Source organism: Rousettus aegyptiacus, unplaced genomic scaffold (genome assembly GCF_014176215.1).
Source record: "Rousettus aegyptiacus isolate mRouAeg1 unplaced genomic scaffold, mRouAeg1.p scaffold_m13_p_13, whole genome shotgun sequence".
NCBI lineage: Eukaryota > Metazoa > Chordata > Mammalia > Chiroptera > Pteropodidae > Rousettus > Rousettus aegyptiacus.
In genome coordinates this window covers 48,788,236-48,809,752 of record NW_023416288.1, presented here as the reverse complement: position 1 = coordinate 48,809,752, position 21,517 = coordinate 48,788,236, and the positions used below count along the sequence as shown (strand labels likewise).

The window sequence follows — 21,517 nt, the reverse complement described above, 5'->3', positions numbered from 1 at the left end:
CTAAAAACTATTAAAGAGAATGTGTAAAGAAGATACATTTTTTTTTAAAAGGTAAAGTTAACTGACGCTTCTCTAGACCTACCCTAGGCCCAACCGGAGACTGACAGTGGGCACTGTGCTCCAGACAACACCGATGAATGCACACCCACAAACTGACATCCCGGGCCCGACTCAAAGGAGGGACAAAAATCAAGGTCCCAAAGCTTTTAAACAGAAAAAAAAATAGATTATAACGAGGCGAACTTTTCAAAAGTAAGATTTTTTTTTTTCTGTGATAAGCAGGGAAAATTCTGGAAAAAAAAGGTTCTACAGCATAAGAAAAAAAGAAAATGTTGTAACACAAAACTGTGCCAAACGCGAGTCTTTCAGATATGCAGGATATCAGAAAATCTACAGTTCTTTCTTTAGAGAAGTATAACCAAGACCTCAAAAGACGGGGTGAAATGCGACTGGGAAAAGTCACAAGGTTTATAGTCCGGGTGAACGTAAGGAAGGCAAAGAGGAGAAAGGAAAATTTCTCACTTCTTCCTTTTCAATGGGAAGTGAGAGAAGAAAAAAATGTACACGTTCGAGATTTGCACCTTAATACACAGTAAGATTCTGACTTGTAAATCACTACAGGAACTAAAAGGAACAGAAAAACAGAAAGGACAAATGAAGTTGTTTGGAAACAGCCAAGCGTTAGCACTACGACCATTAATCTCAATAGTTACTCTACCAAAACTTTCAAGAAATACATTTAAAATTATGAAGAAGAATCCAAAATTTAAAAAAAAGATGTGAAAAGATCCCATTTAACTGGTAAACTAAAATCCCACGTGGTCATATTGGCAAAAATAATATGATGAGAAAAAGCATTACGCAAGATAAAGACAGTTTGACATCAACAAAAAGCATAATATACATACTGACACTGGCCTGACCTATTTACTAAATAACAGCCACAAAAAAAGTTTTGTTAAATAAAAAGATACAAGGTGAAATTAATATGAAAAGTCATAGTAGTCAATTTTATCTGCACCTTTACCATTGTTGAATCAAGTTGTCAAAAAATGAGGATTTTCTCTAGCAAAATAAAATTAAAAACAAATACTAGACCTTAAAAAAAAAAATCACTATTTCAAGTATGAGAACATTTGCAAAAGAGAAAACTACACTGGTTAGATAGTCCGAGTAAATACTTCAGCATAATACATGCTTAAGCACAACCTAAAAAAAGGAGTCATTCAGTCAAAGGTACACAGATAAAAAGACAACACACTTGGGGGCAGCCAAAACAATAAGGAAAGGTAAATTTATAGTCTTAAAAACGTCCTTTTTTCCTCAGAAAAGAAAGAAAAGGCACTGCGAACTCAACCTCCCAGAGCGGACAAGAGAAGGGAGCGGGCCGCACGGCAGAGTGGGGTGGAGGGGGCGCAGACGGAGCGGGGTGCAGGGGGCCAAGAGGGGACTAGGCGGGGGGGAGGGGGAGGGACGGCGGGGGGGGGGGGACAGAGGGGGCACAGGGAGGGAGCAGGGCAGAGGGTGGTGGGGGCGCCGGCGCGCGCGCGTCCACGACACGTGAGACGCCCAGACCAGCAACCCCCGCGCGCACAGGGGCGGGTAGGGGCGAAGCCCCGCCCCCCGAGGCCCCGCCCCCGAGACTGTGCATGCGCAGTGCCTGAGCCCACCACACGGGGGGTGGGGGGGGGGAGGTGCCTAGCTCCTCTGCGTCACCCGCCCCCTGCCAGGACCCCCAGGAGGACAAAGGACCCCAGGTCCCGCTTCCCACCCAGAGGCCACCACACCCGGCCGGTGCAGGACGCAGCCTATGTGCGGGGACCTGCTCCGCTACCCACGTCCCCCATGTCCCCCAGCCCTCCCGAAGGCCACCCCGCTGGCGGGGAAGAAACCGAGCCAGGACGAAGACAGGCCGGGGCCAGCGAGGGCTGGGCGGGCGCTGAGCGTGCACCTTTGCCACCGGGACCAGCCCGTGGGGAGCGCGGGGCGCACAGACGAGCTGGGGGATTAAGGGGGGAACTGCGTTTTCTGAGAACTTGTTATTTTTAATGGAAATGCAAACCTAAAATAATATAAATGGGCCTGCAAGGGTACCGCGATGCAGACTTTAACACCTGCACTTAGCCCAAGTCCTGTCGCGGACACAGGAAAGACCAGGTCCGGACATGGCACGCGCTGGCGGGCACGCGCTGTGCGCCCAGCCCTCGGCCGCAGCCCCCCAGGGCACGCAGCGCGGGGGGACGCATGCTGCTTGCTACTTCAGCAGTAACTGCTTTGGGACCCATTCATTTAAGACCTGCGGAGTGTTACTGAGGGACGCTGCTCTGCGCACAGCTCAGGGGCTGCTCGCTGGCGTTCTGAGGTCTGATTGCTCTGAACTAGCAAACATGGTCATGGCGTCATCAATACTATTTTTAGACAAATACTTACACAAAGGTAGTCTCCGTATGCACATTAAACCCAAAGGAAAGGCTAACGACCCGAGCTGGCCTGAGAAAGTATCTATTATTACTCAGTCTTGGCAATTTAGTTTCAAGGCAAAATTATATGTTAGATTAAATTAACATTTACTTTATAAATTCTCATTTTACCTTTTTAAAGTCAGTGTGATCACTAAGTACAATATTAACAGGGAGATACTGTAACATTACATCGTAAGACAGGAAACCCGAGTTTTGGTGCCTGTTCTGCTCCTACAAATCAGTGACCTGGACAAGTTCCCACACCACTAGGCCCTCAGCGGCTCCTAATCCAGAACTGACTGGTTTACCCTGATTTCAAAGGAAGCAACTGCAAGCTCATGAGCTACATGCAGCTTAGAGCACACCCAAGGAAAGGTCACAGTATATATGTCTTGTTAATATCTTCTAGACAGAAAAACTTTTATTCAGTCAGTTGAGAATTACAGGTAAACAAATTATTCTTACCTTCTCTTTGCCTTTAAGAATTTAAACATTTTGTGCTTCCACGCACAAATATGTCTAAAGCTGTTGTTTACCTGGTACTATACTAACTCTGCCCAGAGGGGGCGCTGTCAGCCATGCAGAGAAGGACCTCAGGAAACTTAAGGAGACCAGTACCAACACCTCAGGGTCATAAAGATGCAAATACCAAAACATACGGAAGAGGGGAGATTCTCTGGCTAAAAGAATACCCAGAAAAAAATTTAAAATAACTGCAAATACATCCTGAGTGTCCCACCAAGCAGGCAGACGGGTCACGCTGACTGGAAGTGACCGGACAATGTGGTGACTGTGCTCAACGACGACATGTGCCACCGTAATATCAGGCATAGCTATGTCTTAAGCAATGACAGAGAAATGGGGAAAATGTCTAGATTCTGTCCAGCTCTCAAACCCAAGAGAAACTTTAAACAGCATCTAAAAAAATAAATCTCCAGTCTAAGTCAATCATCCCGTGCTGAAACTATATATATCCATACATAGGTATATCCACACACATATATACATGATTACCGATATTTAATACAAGTGTATATGTAAATATAAAAATATATGTACAGATAAAAATCACTGTATAATAACCTAAAAGCCAATTTATCAAAATGTAATGCATTTTATCTCCGGATTTTAAATTAATGGATTTAAAAAAAAAGTATCTCTGTTTTGGTATCCGCGTATGGGGATACTACCTACTTCCGATTTTCTGGGAAGATTAAAGATTAATTTTTCAAAAACCATTTGTAAGCCATGAAGCACCATCCATGTTAGTTAACAGATTCATAGGAGCATTTTTCATAACAGCCTGTGATTGTGAACAACCCAAGTGTTCACCAATGAGGGATTCAATAAGCAAATTGTGGTTCCTCCACTACACACCAACGGTACGGGTGACCCTCAAAATAACCGAGTTTAAAAGACCCGAAAAAAGCAAAAAAAAAAAATGTATACACTATATGACATCATTCATAAAAAATTCTGGAAAATGCAAATTCATGTAGGGTGAGAGAAGTCGGACGCCTGCCCAGAGGGCAGGAGGGGTGGGCGGGCGGAGAGCTGGGGCCCCACAGGGCACCCGGGGACCTTTGGGGATGGTGAGTATGCTCGTAGCCTTGAACGTGGTGATGGCTTCATGAGTGTGTACACATGGGTCCAATAAATCATAAACTTTAAATATGTACAGTTTATTGTATACCAATTAAACGTCAGTAAAGCTGTTTTATTTTTTTTAAGTTGATGGCAATGTATAGATTTGAATAGGTATCCGATTTGTCTGCTCTACAGAAATAACATACAGATGCTGATATTTTTCTTAAAAAAATAAACAACTTACTTTGCATTTCCAGCCATTGGTTGGTACTGATTTCATAACTGGTTGAAGACAAAAAGTATGATACCCTTTGTCACACGTATCACACACTAGCATCTTGCTATCTTCTCCCGATTGTCTAAAAAATAAGATAGCATTAATGATGCCTGATCTTTAAACTTATGTTTGTAACATAAGTAATCATCTAAAGAATCAATCCTGGGAACTGCCTGGTTCATGAACACCTCAGTGTCTGTTCTATCTACGCACAGATAATGACAAAGGTAACCCCCTGGAGGATGGAGAGACATCTTCCCAAGGTCCCTGAAGGGTTTTCCTTCCTAAATGCTCACCTACGGGGATCCTGCTTTAGTCACTTTGGGATTCCTGCAAAGAAGGAAGGGTTACGGCCAGATGACTGACTTTGATCTTTACTTTCTTAACACCCCATACTCATCCTTTCTCGGGGAAGAGCTATAACTGACGGGTGATGCTGTGGGGAAAGGCACAGGTCTTGGCACAGCAAACTGCAAAGACACTGTCGTGTAACAAAAAGAGGATCAAACCTGGCGTCAGACCTATGTTTGTATTCAGACTGTTTTTCTAGCTGTGACTCCTAAATAACTTCCACTTGAGTTCTCTTAGTTTCAGACATAAAATGTGAATAATAATCAAAGATTACTGAAAGAATTAAATATAATTCTGGCTGAAGAGCTTAGAATATTCATTAAGCAATAAGTGCTAAATAAATAGGTATTAGAATAATAATCTCATAAATATTAAGAACTATACTCAAAAATATCTCTGCCTTGATTCTTGGCTGTTAATCACTCTCAGACACTAAGATTTTAATTCGAGAGGAGGAAAAAGAAAATCTGGGGAATGCAAGAAGAGCTGAGAGGAACCGCTGAGTGAGACCTAGGGGTAAACAGAGTAAAAAGGAAGACGTGTTAGTTGGCCTCCAGTTATTTCTTATTCTGCTTAACAAATTCTACATATAAAATTGCATACTTTATCTCTTTACATGGGAAGATCTTGGAGGAAAAGCACTTTTTTCTCAACTTCTCTCATTCCCTCCCAAGAAACTAGGCAGATACAAAGTACCAAATAAATGTTGACTAACAGTTTCTTTAATTTTTACCAAAATATAAAAGCACAAGGTCCTACTTAAGCTACACAATTCTAAGCTATCGATGCTTAATGTTATCCAATTAAATCATGAATAAAACACAGATTAGGGCAGCGGTGGCATCATTTCTCCTGGTTATGAAAGGCCTCAGCTTGTAAATAATTTAACTGCTGTAGATGCAGGTAACATACCCAAATTATCATGCTAATTAGTAGCATGAGAAAAAAAAATCACAGAAAAGAGTGGAGAAATAACTCAAGACTGGAGGTACAGCAAATAGCTGACCCCATTAGATGTTTAAATGCCGTCTAATACGTTAGCTACTTCAGCACCATAGTGCTGGGATCTACTGAGCACGTGTCAGACAGACACAGATTTCTTCTGTAAATCATCTGAGTGTGAATCGCTCTTCCTGGAGTGGAGGACGGCTCACTCTAATAGCTAGCTACATTCTGGAGTCAGAGGTTTATTTTCCTATTAAACCTCCATCTCCCTCAGAAAAAGATGCTTTATTTTTTTCTAATGCTTATTTTATTTTAAATCGTTCATATCATTCATTTAAAAACTGTTGGCAAATTTAAGTCAGTTTTTTTGGGCAACCGGAGGAATGTAAATGATTAAAATCAGCTTTGTAGGACCTGTTTGGAAGCGCTGTGCATGTGGACACATGCTTAGCGCGTCCTTTCTAAGCCGACGCGCGGGCCTCCGGCCGTCGCGCGAGCCTGCTGCACCTGACCACGGGGCCTCTCCCAGACGCCACACACACCTTCGAGTTGAAATGAGAACTTACTTGCAGTTCTGGCACACTTTGCACTCGGGACATTGCCAACCTGCACGTTTTAATGGAGTGACCGCTACGTCCAGGCACATTCCATGATAGTGCTGGCCACAAGTGGTACAAAAGAACTGATCTAAGAGGTCTCCCGGGCTGTCGCACACTGCACAGTTTGCATCTTCCTTTGCTATAATTAACAGTGAAACAATGAGATGGTTGTTTAAGAGTTTAGTATTTTTCTGACTTTACAGTTTAAAAAGCGCTAGAAGGGAATCGGCAGGGTAAATCTTTCAGACACTTGAAGTTATCCACACGGAGGTGACAGTCGAGCAGAACAAGGTCGCACGAGAAACACTGATAGAGTTCACCTTAATTTAATCCCGTTAAATTTAATCGGAGCTTGGCGATCGTTTGTGCCTACACCTACTTGAGACCATAGGCAGTTCTTGTTGAATTTGATGACCCTAAGACCCACGGTCTCGCTGGTGCCTAGTTAGTGCCCAATGTCACCCAACAGAATCATATCAACTGAGAGGTACCTTGCAGGGTAAAAAGAAACATTTTATGTGGATGTTAAATATGTTTTAAAATTAACAAAATCAGTTAAGAGACAAAATTAAGAAACGTTAATATCAATTAGATTAAGATGCTGCTTAAGCATAAACAGACTAATTTTTATGTAAATCAAATAAGGTTTCTTTTTAGCACTGGAAAATATCGTATGAGGGAGATTGCCAAAGATGGAAGCTACATGTTCACACACAAAGATAATACATCACATGTTAACTCTACAGTCATCCATATTATCGGCTGTAAAAATGCATTAAGATCCATACAATTACGGACATCACCGAGCCCCTAAATGTGCATCAAAAGAAATGGCACTTTTTAACAGTTCTTTTACCACTAAGACATGACATAATTGTTAGGAATACACCTTCCTTGCCTTGCCAGGTACACAGTTACACCTACGGATATTACAAAATAAGGAAAATAATGTATTCTAAAATCACACCAATCTGATAATACACATAAATATGCATACGTCTGACACTTAGGGTCCCAACTAAATGGTTTCATTAGCTGATCATCCTACGACTGCTTTAAATTGCACATGCGATTGTTTGTTTTCCCGAAGGTCTGGTCAGCCCTCCCTGGCCGTGAGCCCGCTCTACCATCTCTCTTCCCCAGTGGGCACCTTGAAACAGCGTGATCGTCTATCTACTCTTCCTTACATCAGGAGTCAGCGCCCTGGTTTTCTGGCCAGAGGTCCCTGGTATACGGGCTGCTTGTTTTAATTTCAGTCTTTTTAAAATGGGAGAAACCACTCACGGCTTGAGAGCAGCACACAGACAGACCCTAGGGTGGACCTCGCCTGCAAGCTGGACCACCCCACCCCCGGCTTCCCACCCGCCATTCACCTGAAGCTACTTTAACCTGTGAACTCCAGCCAGTACTTCTGAGATCTTACCTGGAACTTACTTTACCTGAACTTTGCAGCATTTACACCACCGCCCACTCCCACGTTCAAACCTCCTGCCCCTTGGCTTCTAGGATGCACCTTCTCAAGTTCCCTCCGCACCTCTGCACTCCCCTAAATGCGGGGAGTCTTCGGAGTTCACCCCGTTCCTTCTCGAATTCCCCAGGTTCTCAGGGAACACCACCCACCGCAATCCCCAAATCAGCGTCACCGGACGTCCTTCCAAACCCCAAAGTTACCTTCAAGCATTCTAAAAATACTCACTCGACACTTCTAAGATAAAACATTTTCCACACCTAAACCCCTCCCTTCTTCTTAACCAGATGGGTAAAGGCAGAAACTTCGGTATCGCTGTTGACCCTTGAACCCTTCCCTGGCCCAACATGTCCACGGGGACACCAGCTCCCACCGAGTAAACTTCTCTGCGTCCTCTTCCTTCTACCTGGACAGCGGGGCCCCTCACGCTTTGCCTTGGAAACTGCAGCGTCCTCTGAGCGGCATCCTCGCTCGGGTTCCGACAGCCTCACTGAACTGCCTTCTCCAGGTCCAACACGACGTTTTAACACTGTGACTCTGACTCCTACGGCGGACTTAAGTGATAACGTCAACACGTACGTCTCCCACTCTGAAATGAGGTCGGGCTGGTGCTACCACTGTTTCTGCTCTCACTGCTACCGCTGCTACTATTGCCACCACAACTGCGATATCATCGTGACTTCTACTACTACAAACAAAAACAAAAAAATTTTCAATACTTCCCTTTTTGCCTAAGAGGAAAGAAAAAAATCAAAACTTTCTAGCATAAGGCAAAAAAAACTCAAACCCTTCCCACCTTTGCCAACTGGATCTCAGAGCCTCTCTCCATCTCGCGGTCACACGCAGAGGGGCGTGCTGTTCAGCGCTCGTGGGCCTGTGTGCGTCCTGCTCCGTCCGCGAGAACTCTGCCCCTGTGCAGTGCCCCCTTGAGCCTCTGCTCACACAACTCTGGCCCTTGCAGCGCCCCAGCCCGGTCCCCCGGGCCTTCCGGCCTCTGCTCACCCTCAGGCCCCGCGTGACCACACCCAAACACCTACTCAGTGGCTGACCGCCATGGCTCAGCATGAACGCCGTGGCATGAACGGTTATGCGATTAGGGTTATGCAATTAGTCGCAGCCCCGAGGGGCGGGGCCTTGCCGGCCCCACCGCTGCCCCGCCCCTCACATGCCTCCCACAGATCACGTCTGGCTAAACGTATTTTAAATTGGCTAAACGTATTTTAAATTGGCGTGCTTCTGAAATCACTTTTAAATGGCTCCTTAATTGAAAGACATTTTAAATAAATCATTAATTTAAAAAGGGAAATGTCACAGACTAGCTCATTTTTGATAGAAATGACATAATAGGGTAAATTATTTGTCGCAATACAAAGAGAGTGCTAGTATTTACCGACTCCCGTTACGTATATTTAAAAACTGATCTTTGATATCTGCACACCCTCAGAACTAATAAAAATTGGGGCGAACACTAGACTCTTGGTTATCAGATACTCAGTTCATCTTTCTATTCTAATTTTCCAGGACCACTGTCTAAAATCCTTCCGTGAATCTCCAGAATTTGCTTTGAATTCCATGGTAGCTACAAGCCCATGTGGCTCATAAGCAAATGAAATGCAACTAATTCAAGCTGAGGGGCGCTGTGCACACAAATCACACCTGGACGCCAGACTTTCTAGGGAAAAGATAATGTCGAATATCTTAACACTTCTTTATTACACATTAATATCAATACTTTATGTATACTGGAGGTTCTCTCTATATTTAAAATTGATCTCAATTTTTTTTTTCTACAGCCCTGCCACCCTGAACAGCCCCGACCCTGTCTGATCTCGGAAGCTAAGCAGGGTCAGGCCTGGTTAGTACTTGGATGGGAGACCACCTAGGAAGCCCAGGTGCTGTAGGAGTAAAAATTTTAAAAATAAGGGATTATAAGATGACAAGGTCCTTGCAATCTGTGAGGTCAAGCAAGAGTTGCCTTGCCCCCCCCCAAAAAAAATTTTAACATGACTAGAATATTAAAATTACTGATATTCGCATATTTCTACTGCACAGCACCGTTTTCTGTAGCAAAGCTCATTCTGCGAGGAGATAACTGTGCCACTGGGTCACTTTTTCATTCTACAACAGTTCCAGCAATTCCCTAACGACGAGGCTGTCATTCTGCTTGATTAACGTGGATCACTAATGATACATCAGGCACACACACAAAAAAACCCATCCACATGTACTCTGCATTACGTAAAAATAACAAAAAGGGAGTGCATAAGGAAGTGAAGTTGTTTGCCTCCCGGTCAGGGAAGAGATGACATGCAGAAAACACGTGAGCAGCCTGCTGGGGGTCACGCACACGGAGACGGCACCGCCGGAGGGCTCCGGGGTCCTGTCGGGCGGCAGTGCGCGCGCGCGCACACACGCACACGTCTGCAAGCCACGGAGACACTGCTGGAAGCGATGCTCAAACGAACAAGTGAGGTTTTTCTCTGAGTAGCTGGAAAAGCGAAAAGAAATGAAGAGAAAGACTAAAGCTACAGACAGTGTGAAGGGGACAGGCGCGGACTCCAGGCCAGCCTGGCTCCAGGGGCCACGACCTCTGCCAGGCGCCGCCGTGCTGCCGAGGGCGGGGGGAGGCGGGGAGGAGCATGAGGTGAGCAGCAGTGACAAGCGCCCGCTCGGGCCAGAACACAGGGGCTAAGGAGTGGCGGGGCAGCGAGGAGAGGGAGGAGAAACGGGAGGACACGCTTTGTACAAGGGCACTTCCTGAGGCCGCGGTAAGAGAAGAGATGGAGGAAAAGGCAGAAACGCCGAGCTGAACTGGGAAGGGAGCTCGTCACAGTCTGTTAGGCTGGTCAGGCTGGAGGGTGAGGCCGCGGCTTACGAGGTCTAGAAGCCCCCGGGGAAGGAAGCCCGGGCACCGACGAGGGCGGCAGGGGGTGGCTGCGGCCGGACAGCACCGCCCCGGGGAGGCATGAGCACAGCCCCGCACCCGCCGCCGGCAGGACCCTGTGCGGGGTGACCTGCCGACCGCGCGGCACTTCGAGCAAGAAAAAGCAAATCACGGATGCTGTCCCGAGCGGCTGGCCCACGGAGAGGCAGGCGGGCAAGGTCAACGGGCTGACAGAGTTCAGGGTGACAGGAAAGCGGCAGGGCCTGGTGTCGAAAGATGCAAAGACAACCAAGGAAGTGAGGGCGGAGTTAAAGGCCTGACCGAAGGGGACACGGCTGCGGCTGGAGGCGGCGGGGGGGGGGGGGGGGGGGGGGGGGCCTGGGGCGGGGCGACCCACCGGCCTCCGCCTGCCGTGCAGGCGCTCCGGGGTGCAGGCCCTCGCGGCGGCCGAGGCTGTGCACCCTGTGTCTCCACGCCCCGCCCCGCAGACGCCCCGCCCCGGGCGCCACGGCCGCGCAGGGCTGGCCCCTGGAGGCCTGTGCGGGAGGGAGCTGTTCCGTCTGCCAGGCACGTTCCCTCCTCGCACCCGGCGTGGCTGGCTGCTTGCGTTTCGGAGCCAGAGGACGTGCCTACGCCTCCCAGGCGGCTCCTGCGTGGGCATGTTCCAGACGAGGTCAGTGTGTACTGCAGCGTCATGAAATAAGCAGCCTCGACCCGCACTTGTCTGTGACCAGCGCCCTCCAGCCACGCTCTAATGGACGTGGCCTTGGCCCTGCTCACAGATGCTCTTCCTTGGGACTTCCTTCTCACGGGGGCCGTAGCTCTGTGATTTGTCAATGTGCATAAAAAGCTGCCGCTGCTGCCCCTCACCCGGCTGTCACTGCACACTGCCCTGCACAGCGCCCCACGCTCCAGGCACACACGCAGCCGGACCTCAGACGGGAGCTGCCACGACCACCTCTGCGAGGCGGCTCATCAACACAGGGCCCGGTGCTGCATGATCCGCCCTCACTGGCGGCATCTGAGATGCCCCCGTCGCTAAGGCACAAACATTTACGTGCCCTGGGCTGTGAGACACAACCAGGACGGCCGGAAACACTGACGGAGACTGGCACGGCGCCTTGCGCACTGCCGCACACACTCCGTCTGCCATGTTCTCCGTGCCCTTGGACTGAGCCGAATGGCCAGAGAGCCGCGTCCTCAGACTGCCGTGCTCGGCGTCCCTGGCAAACAGGGCGGACGCGGCTGGGCTTCGCTTTGCTATCGCCGCCCTGTTCCGGTGTCTGCGCTAAGGCACTGCCTCGCGGGGCTTCCTGTGCTTCAGAGCAGCTACTGTCAGACCACTCTTCACTGCGGTATGTAGTGCGTGTGCGTGTGCATGCGTGTGCGTGTGTGCATGATATATGTACGCGTGTGCATCGTCTCGGTATCGAGTGAACCCTCGTTGCCCTGCTGCAGGCCAGGTAACTGACTGCTCACACCTCGTCCTTCGTGTTGAGTGCTGAGGAGCTCTTGCGCCAGACCTGTGGCTCGGGTTGGGGAGGTGTGCCTCTGGGCATCGGCCTCGCCACCACCTCCACGTTTACCCTACCCTCATTTTCGCAAGCCAACGTTCCTTGCTTATTTTTAGCTTCATTTATTCCTACCACTTGTGTATTTTTATAAGTCTCCATAAGTCTGTTGTAAGTCTGTTCTGGAATAAGACACAGTATCGATGATTTCAGAGTATCTTTTAGCTCTATGTTGCCAGGATGAACCTTTCGCTCCATGCATGATAAATGATAGCAAATCATCTCACCTCGGCTCTTACACTTCCTTACTTTACAAAAGGATCTCTGATCTCTAACACGTGAGTGAGGCCAACACTATTAGAACTCAGTTTGCAACAGTACTGCCATTAAGTGGTAAAACGTCTAACATCGGAAACACAGTCATAGAAAAGTCTGCACACTGTGTACTCAAGTCTAAAGCACAACTACGTCCAAAAGGCTGAACAAGTTCAGATACACACACACACACACACACACACACACACACACTGTTTTAGTCGACTGGCAGAGTGCATCAAACCGCCCAGAATATAATCAACTTGCTGACTGACATCACAGACTGTGCACTTCGTGAAGTAATGCACTATGAGGTCTTAAAACAATAACACACCCACGACTGTGGCTGTGCACGAATGCTCTCATTCTCCCAGACTGAACAGTGTGGGATCCAACACATTTTTAAAACTTTAAACCCCTTATCAGCCTGAACGCCATCTGACATTTCGGTATGCCTTATCTACAATGCATGTCTGTATGGTCAGGAAGGGCAACATGGCCATACATGTAGACACAAAATAATTTTAACTAAAGACAAAATTATGGTACTGAAAAAAGATAAAAAATAATGATTATGAAATCTATCTGCACTTGAGATTACTTCAATTTAAGCCTGAGGTCGCTATAGTTATGTTGCACAGAGCTGGGAAACGACAGGGAAAAAAGTCTTGATCAACATGACGAAGAAACTGGTAAAAGGTGACAATTAGGCAAAAGAGGCTGAAAAGGAGATTTCACAACAAGACTGGAAATTCGGCTTACGAGGGGGAAGATTCCGAAGCAACACGTGCCCACTGGAAAGTCATGTAGTAAGAAAGGGAGGGTCTCTGTGTTTTAACAACAAAGACAGGAAAGAGGCATGATTTCCTGTATAACGTAAAATTCAAATATTTAAATTAAATGTTTTTGCTTAATTATATAAAATAGCGCTTGGAAGAGAAAGGGAAAAAGCGCGACCGAGGATGACAGCTGACCGAGACAGACGGACCGAGGGGCGGCACGAGGCCTCTCCGTGGCGGCCTTCCGAGTGAGCGTGTGGGGGCCCTGCGGGCGCAGGGCCCGGGTCACACCCGAGTCATCTTCCGATTCTCCCCCTGGGTGGCTGCTTAGTGGAGAAGACACTGAATACCATCGAACCTTTTGAATGGCTTACTTTACAGCACACATTAAGATACTACACACTTCGATCTCTATCTTTCTACAGCGGTTTCAAGTTTTCTAAGGTAAATATGACATGCAAACTACATTTGAATCTTTTGAGGAAATGACTCTTCGGATTTCACTTAAACGATATTGTTGATAACAGACCTCCCCCTCCCCCAAAGGACCTCGGCAAAGGTCACTCGGATGGTCACCTCGTAATCCAAGCAGAACCACGTTCAGGGAACGCACGTGTCTGTGACCGTGAGTGGACGCACGGGTGAACGTGGGAAGATGCGGCCGCAGTGAACTTACATCTCTCAGGGGCTTGGTCGATGTGCTCTGGGCACAGCAGGGAGAGGTGGCTGACGTCCTGGAAGGCGCCGGCGCCCGCCGCGCACGGGTAATGGTACGTCTGTGTGCACCTCTCGTCACAGCATCGGAGGGTGGCTCCGAGGTGCTTGCAAAATGCACAGCGCTGAGGGGAGCAAGGGGAAGACGTTTCGTTAGGAAGCGGAGAAGAGGGACATCCGGCCGCGGGGCAAGGCAGGCGTGAGATCGCGCAAGGCGATGATGTCGTGCCCTTGGAATGGATTCCAAATAAGGGATCGGTTCAAGATAACAAGACCTAAGGTGGTCATTTCGGTGTCCGCCAGAACACAGATTTGCCGTCCACTCAGGTTGCGTCGTTAGCATTCCACCTTTTCTACTGACTTTGGCAAAAATGTATAAATATGTTTTTTTAAAACTCAGTAATAAGGTTAAAAGGGCAGGTTTCTAGTTGGGGGCTATTTTAACAGTGATTAAATCGCATTAATAAACCAAAAAAAAAACAAAATGAGTATATGCTACTTACAACACTTCTCGGTGTTTTTCGCCCTGCCTAAAAATCAGTATAAAATCAAGTCCTCAATCACGACTAATAAGCTAACGAGGGCCAACAATATTGTTAAAGGCAACAAATTTACACATTTCATGTAGCAAGTAGTTTTAAGTTTCTTAATAAATTCCAGGAATGTGACGTTCACATGAGTATCTCCTCTCTGCGTGCTCCCCCACCCCCATTTCAACCTGCTTCTACACTCCTGCAAGTGGTAACGGCTAAGAAATAAGCAAAGAAATAAGCCCCACCACCGGCAGGGGAAGTCGAAGGCGATGACGTGTAAGCTGATTACCCACAATGCTGCACAGACGTAATGCGGCTTTTCCTGAGAAGGATGCACAAGCTCTGGCTTGCCCTTCCCAGCCCATTCTGGGAATCCCGTTCTTTGTGGAGCCTTGGCCGGGGGCCTGCATCATACGGCGTAAAAGCTCTAAGACGCCCGGTTGTCTGTCCCATACAGTCCTCTGCTGCAGGGTCTGCACTAACACGTGCGAACTCTCTTCATCCCAGTCCAAAGTCCAAGACCCTGGAGCAGAGGAAACTGCTACCTTGGCATCCGCAGCAGCACGAACATGGAGTCGCCCTGATAAGCAGGCGTTGGCGTGCATGGGTACCAAACCCACGGGTACCTGGACTGCTCTCCAGGTAATCTCACTTGCATCTCATGTTACTTGCAACTTGCAACTCTGTTACTTGCGAAACAGCTAAAGACAATCACGGTGGTAAAACTGAGCCTCAAGTAACAGAGTTGTAACAGTGCTATGCATACTTTCATAGGCTAATATACTGACTCCGTATTCTGTTAACCAGAGAATACAGAATTCTAAGTTATAACTAACTTCGACGTTTTATGTGTATATCTGCATAAGACATCACGTGCCATCAAAGCCTTGCTCGTGACCTTCGGCCCACTGGAGACAGCCTGGCGTCTCTTGGTGTCCTTGACGGACTCTGAGTGCGGCCCACAGATCTCTGTAGCTTCTCAGTGACACATAAACGCTCATTACATTTGTGGCATTTAAACTTGATGTAACGTCCACAAACCCACAGACTAGTAAACATGTCTGTTCTTTTTGTACTCAAGGGTGTTACTGCATTAAAAACAGAGAAGTAACGAAATAAAGCCATATTTCTCTTAAATGATAGTGTAAAAACTAGGATTTTCCAAACTGAATATATTTTTAGTTTAAAACCTCCTGAGATATCCGGAAATGGCCAGTGTGTTTAGGACAAGACGCACGACGTCCAGGTGAGCCTGACTCTCCCTGTATCACGACCAAAACGTTCACAGAGAAACGCGTGTTCACAGGTCTGATCTGTTTTATTGGCTCATCGGCACGAAAGTAATGATTCGTGCTGAACTGTTAAAATCTAGAATCTTTGTTACTTTTATAGCATGTGAGAAGTTACACAGAAGCCTTTTGCATTAAAAATGATTCTGGCAAATAAAATGTAATAACTTTTAAGTGAATAAGGAAACAAAATAATTTAAATTGATCCTTTTCCCAGTGTCTATATCATTTTAGAAACATCAACATGTTCTCTTAATCACATTTGCAATGGAAAGTATTTTCTGACATTAGCTAAACTACTAGGAGATCTCTGGAATGTATTCAACATACTAATTTATAATAACGTATAAAGATATCGCAATAAAGGAAGAGAAATAAAATATTAACTGCATTTAATTAAACGCTTCAAACCCATCTGTTAAAATTACATAGCAACTGAAAGACATTTGGCATTGAAAGAAAATGTATACTTTATATATAGGCTGGAATAGATCGTTTCGAACCAAATAAAAAAGCATTTATAAAATTACAGAAAATAGCAGAGTAAAATTCCACAGGGTACTTCTTTAATGTCAACACTCTCATAAACCATATATTAGAAATTAAACAAATTATAAACTAAGGAACAATTACAGAGCTAATTAACTTTGAAGGGAGGAAAAGTAAGGTGACTAGTTCGTCTTTAAACGCTTTACCACCTGAACAATTTATTTGAATCAATATGTGAAACTCCTAAACAGCATTTTCTACTACCTTTTTAATCATTAAAAAAAAGGGGAAGGATAAGGAGAGAAAAGGGTCATAATACATCTTGACATTCGTCCAAGAGCACAGCCGAGCACGCATGCTGCCGGCCGCGAGCAGAGTCTGAGAAACTTCCAGAACTTCCGTCTCCCTAGACTGAAAAGGAAGCAGCTCTCAAAACACACCTGGATGCAGAATGGGCCAGACGAGACTTCTGGTTCAGGTGAAAGATGAGACGCGAGCTATGGAACAGCCACAAGCCTGAGGAGGCGCCGAGGCGCGCCCCTCACTGAGTATTTATTCTGTATCGACCACAGCAACGGGCTCAGCGCTCTGAGAGCCGCAAGCGTCGGGGCGCAGCGTGCGGCGCCCCTTCCTGCGCCCCGAGGCTGCCGAGCGCCAGCCCAGCCTGCCCGCCCCGCTCTGCCTCCTCACCCCCTGCGACGGGCTCCAAGTGTGCAGGGACTGGCACAAGCTGGGAGGCCCTGCTGCGTCGCCGGGGACCTCAGGGGACCTCGCAGGGCCCGGCCAGCGGGGCGCGGGTCCACCCAGGCAACGGCCTAGACGCCATGTGGTCTCCGCTTTCCGACCTGCAGAGAAAGGTCTCGCTAACGCGGGAGGCGCACGTGAAATGCCAAGTCCGGAAGGAACCGGACGAGGAGGACGAGCGCCGTGAGCCCTGCAGACAGAGGACGACAGCCCCCACTGCACTCGGAGAACCCTGATCGGGGTCAGGAGCGGGGTCATGAGAAGGTCGGTCCAGACCGAGTCAAACGGTGGAGCTGGTGAAGCACAGGACCCGGCAGGGGGACCGTCCCGTGGAACTGCGGCACATGGGGAGGTCAGCGACGCCAGTGGCCACAGCGGCAGAGCCGCCCAGCGTTAAGTCCAAGAACGAGACGATCGCGCAGGCGGAAAAGCCCCGTAACCAGAGGTCCCGGCGCCAGCGAGAAGCGAGGATCGGCAGAGCGCAGCCGACGACCACGGCCAGGCCGGCGCGCCTGCGGCAACGCGGGCGGGGGAGAGCGGAGGCCTCCCGCACGCAGGACGCTCACGGCCCACGCGGAGCGCGAGCGCCGCCCGCCACCCTCCCCGCGCCCGCACGGGCCGGCCGCGCGCTGTGGAGCCAGGCCTCCGGCGGCGACATGGCCAGCTGTGACGAGGGCCGGCGCCCCATCGAGTGGCCCCACTTCTCCTGTGCAGGCCTGAATCATAGAGGCCAGCGGTGCTGCCCCACGTGTGGACGACGCCTCAGGGAGGTCTGGGGGGGGGGGCTCGCGGCAGGGGGCTCCCGGCACAGCGCGGAGAGCCAAGCCCCCGCGTGAGGCGCGAGGGCCGCAGGCTGCGCACCTCTGAGGACAGTTAGAGGGGGGCCAGTCCTTCTGGAGGGTGGCAGGGGTTCCCTGTGCCTCTTCTTTTGCTGGGACACATGGGTAACAACAAAGAGGTCTGTGGATCGACATTCTAGAAACTGTAAACATGGGTTTGAATTGAACACTCAAAAAATATTACTAGGTTTTCCACGCCAAACTGTTTCTAACCGTTACCAAACTTTTCTCCTTATTAGTCATCTGGAATTCTCCCAGAATGCAGTGATGAAGAATAAAGATAAAGGTAAAATGACAAGGGAAACTGATCCACAAGGCCCAATGTCCGCTTAATAAGAGAACCAGAATGAGAGAAAAAAAAAGGATTATAATCAGGGAAATTATTCCAGAAGAAAATTCATGAAAATGTCTTGACAACAAGAGCTAACATGGGGCACAGAAGCTGTTCCGCTGACCTCCGTTCACAAGAAAGCCCCCACCCACTCGATCTCTGCTACGCCACCTCCCTGGACAAAACACTCCGGCTGCACATTAAAATGTGTCGCACCTAGAAACACTGGCCAAGTTTTAAGAAAACAAGGATAAAGGAAAAGTTCTAGGAGCCTCGTGAAAAGGAAACTAGGCCATTTACAACGAAAGGAGAAGCAGGCATCACATCTCATCGGCAGTCAATGCCGACTGCAAAAACAAAAAACAGTAGCATCTTCCAAGATGTACAAAGAAAATATCTGAAACAAAAATGTTAATGCTTGCTAAGTTAATATTCGAGTCCATGAACAATAAATGTAAATAAGTTAAATTCCCTACTTAAAAACAGCTTTCAAAATGTGCAAAGAATGCTTTAAACAAGTGCTTAAACAAACTTTGTATGTACACACACACACATACATGTGCGCACGTGTGCACGAGGCACAGTGACACAGGAAATTCAAAAATAATGAGATGGGGGGAGTGCATTCTGACTATTACGTTACGAAACTGTGTGTCTAAATCTCCCTTGCAGCAGCTCTTCTCTGAAACTGCTTTGGGGATAAAAATCGCAAGGCGCGGCCCCACTCTGTGACTCCCCGAAGGCGAGCAGGTCCGGAACCGTGACCTGCACTGTGGCCGGGAAGGCTCCTGCTTGCCACGTGGCCCCCACGGACACTGCGGTGGACCTGCGCATGTCGGCTCTGCGCAGCGAGCGGCCCACGTTCCGATTCTCTAGTGGGCGTCCTTTGCCACCACTCCCGTGGGGACAGGTACTCGGGCCAGAGATGACGACTTTTTATTCAATGTGCACGTGAGCTGATTTGAAGCTGGGTCTCAGCCTTTGTGGGGACGATTTTTTATTTTTCCCAGTTTTGCCTTTATACTGAGGGTACCACCCAAGGATAGGCAAGCTGAAAAGGGCCAGATAGTAAATATTTTAGGCTTTTGCGGATAAGAGGCAAAATCAAGGATATAAGCACTCATCTATTAGGAGAGAAAAATGTTTTCCACAAACTTTTAATAATTATTTAGTATTCCAAATATTGTACTAAATATGTTTTTTTGTTGTTGTAACACAGGACTACTAGTGAAAAAAAAAACAGGGAATTTGGGCGAGGAGTAACATTTCACTTAACCTAAGTTCAAACTAACTTTTCCCTATCATCAAAATGGATAGTAAATGTTCATCAGTTTATTCTGATATACGGGATTTCATACATCCATCTTTGAAAAAATATATTTCACACAGGGGTGCCACCAAACAGTGATATCAATCCTCAAGCACATATTTTATCTAAGCACATCCACCTTGGAAAGTCACTTATAAGTCTTACTAGGCCTCATCTTTGGTTTTAGCATGTCATTATACTGCAGAATAATCCTTTCAATTAAAAGACAGCTTGACGCTCCTGAATTAGAGGTAAACGAATTTTGAAATATGAAACTCACCATTTGACACTAGCGGTTTAATAACTCAGGACAGATTTAAGTATTTTCTGTCAAGATGAGTAAAAACAGTGAATAAAGACAGGCGTTTAAACACCACGATGCTTCCTGTCTAACTAAACGAAAGCCTTTTCTGCCCCATGCTCGTTTTTACCACCGTCGACTGTGACACGTCGTAGCAGAGTCCACCTCAGGTCGTACTGAATCTCCGCTGTCTCAGCTTCTCTGAAATACCTGCCCTGCAGTCGCAGTTGTCTCATGCCGACTGCTCACACAGACTAATTCTCAGTCACTGCGAGCTCAGCGTGACTCCTAGAATAAACAATAACTGAGCAGCACCGTGGCATGTACTGACTCAACGAGAGCCCAGGGAATCCACTAGAAGCCACGCGCCTTCTTTAAACGACTCTTGCTACTGCTCACAATGCCCTCCACCTTGAGCAGGAACTCTCACAGAAAGGCGAGAGCCTCAGAAAGTTTATGTTCTGTGTACATATTTCCTCATCTGTAGGAGTCTAATGTGATCTAAATAACTCGCCATTGATAAATGGCCTTCCTTGCTCGGCTGACAACAAACGAGCCAGTCAAAAACTTACTTTCGTTGTAGTTTCATGTTCATTATTCACCTTTTTAAAGAATTTCTGCTGGGATGAGATATTCCACTTTAATTTACCATTGTTTTTCTGATCACTAATTTCCTGTGACTTGGGAATAGTGTGATGAGTGCTCAATCTGGTAATGTCGCCACCGTACACGGTGTTTTTTCCGCAGAGCTACCCTGTCCCTGCAGAATAAATTTAACACTTTGCCGTCTAACTTGAGAACCACGGAACCCACTCCACCCGTCCTCGGAGCCGCTGCGTGGGAAGCCGGCCGACCCGGTTCCCCCACGGCAGGCGTGTGCCGCAGTGATGGAGGGAATGCGCAAGCCGGCTGGGGCGCTATGCGGGGCCCTCGGACGGGGAGGCGGCGTGGCTGTGTGGCTGCGATCGGCCGCCCGTCCACGGCAGTGCAGAACAGGTCTGGGCCCTGCGGCAACCGCTCCCCCGTCACTGGGGGTGCAGAAGCCACAGATAACAGGCAAACGAATGAGCGTGGCTCTGTTCCAATAAAACTTTATCTATGAACACTCAAATTTAAATTTCATATGACTTTTATGTGCTGTCAAATATATCCTTTTTTATCTTAACTATTTAAAAATGTAAAAAGCATCTTGGCTTGTGTGCCTCATGAACACACAGGTGGGGGGCTGGATTTGACCCACGGGCCATAAACCGCTAACCTCTGACGCAGCCTCAAGGGACCCCGAATGAAAGTCTGCAGCATTTAATGGCCCATGAGTCTTATTGTTTTGCCTCCCTAGCTCTAAACTCTTAGCTTTCCGGCCTCTCGGCTGGTCTTTTACAAACTGGACAAATGTCTGAGAAGAAAAGCTAAGTTAATGTCAGGCTGACCTATGAGCATAATCCCTCCCCCGGGGCCCGGCTCCTTCAAGTCCTCGCCTCTCTGAGCATTCTCCACCATCTTTAAATATTTCTCTGAAAACAAAACCATTTTACGCAGCTTTTCCAGTTGTTCTCAGTGGCAGAGCTGATCCAACCCAAGTTTCTCTGCTACAGGTGGAGGTGGAAATGCTGCGTGCCCTGCCAGGTAGCAAGACGTACGCCGCGCCAGCAACCACGGCAGCGGGGTACCGCCCGCAGAGCACACAGAGCGAGGGCTCAGGAACGACATACGCACACATTATTAAACATCTGCTAGGCGGCAGAGGTCATGTTTCAAATTAGTGGATCAAAGAAATGTCAATAAATGAT

General features: G+C 47.7%; 1 protein-coding gene and 1 pseudogene across 14 annotated transcripts in view; one reads left to right on the top strand and one right to left on the bottom strand.

Moving 5' to 3' along the window:
• KMT2C (lysine methyltransferase 2C) overlaps positions 1 to 21,517 on the bottom strand; it is a 194,036-nt gene that overhangs the window by 97,633 nt on the left and 74,886 nt on the right. For 13 of the 14 annotated variants that reach the window (XM_016163899.2, XM_016163904.2, XM_036230623.1 and 10 more), the window contains exons 7-9: positions 13,855 to 14,017; positions 6,189 to 6,360; positions 4,294 to 4,408 (exon numbers count right to left, since the gene is read on the bottom strand). In XM_016163899.2, coding sequence (XP_016019385.2) covers positions 4,294 to 4,408; positions 6,189 to 6,360; positions 13,855 to 14,017 — 450 coding nt within the window. The remainder of the gene's footprint in view (positions 1 to 4,293; positions 4,409 to 6,188; positions 6,361 to 13,854; positions 14,018 to 21,517) is intronic. The other variant, XM_016163911.2, reaches the window with a different exon arrangement.
• LOC118610943 lies at positions 9,475 to 9,593 on the top strand (annotated as a pseudogene).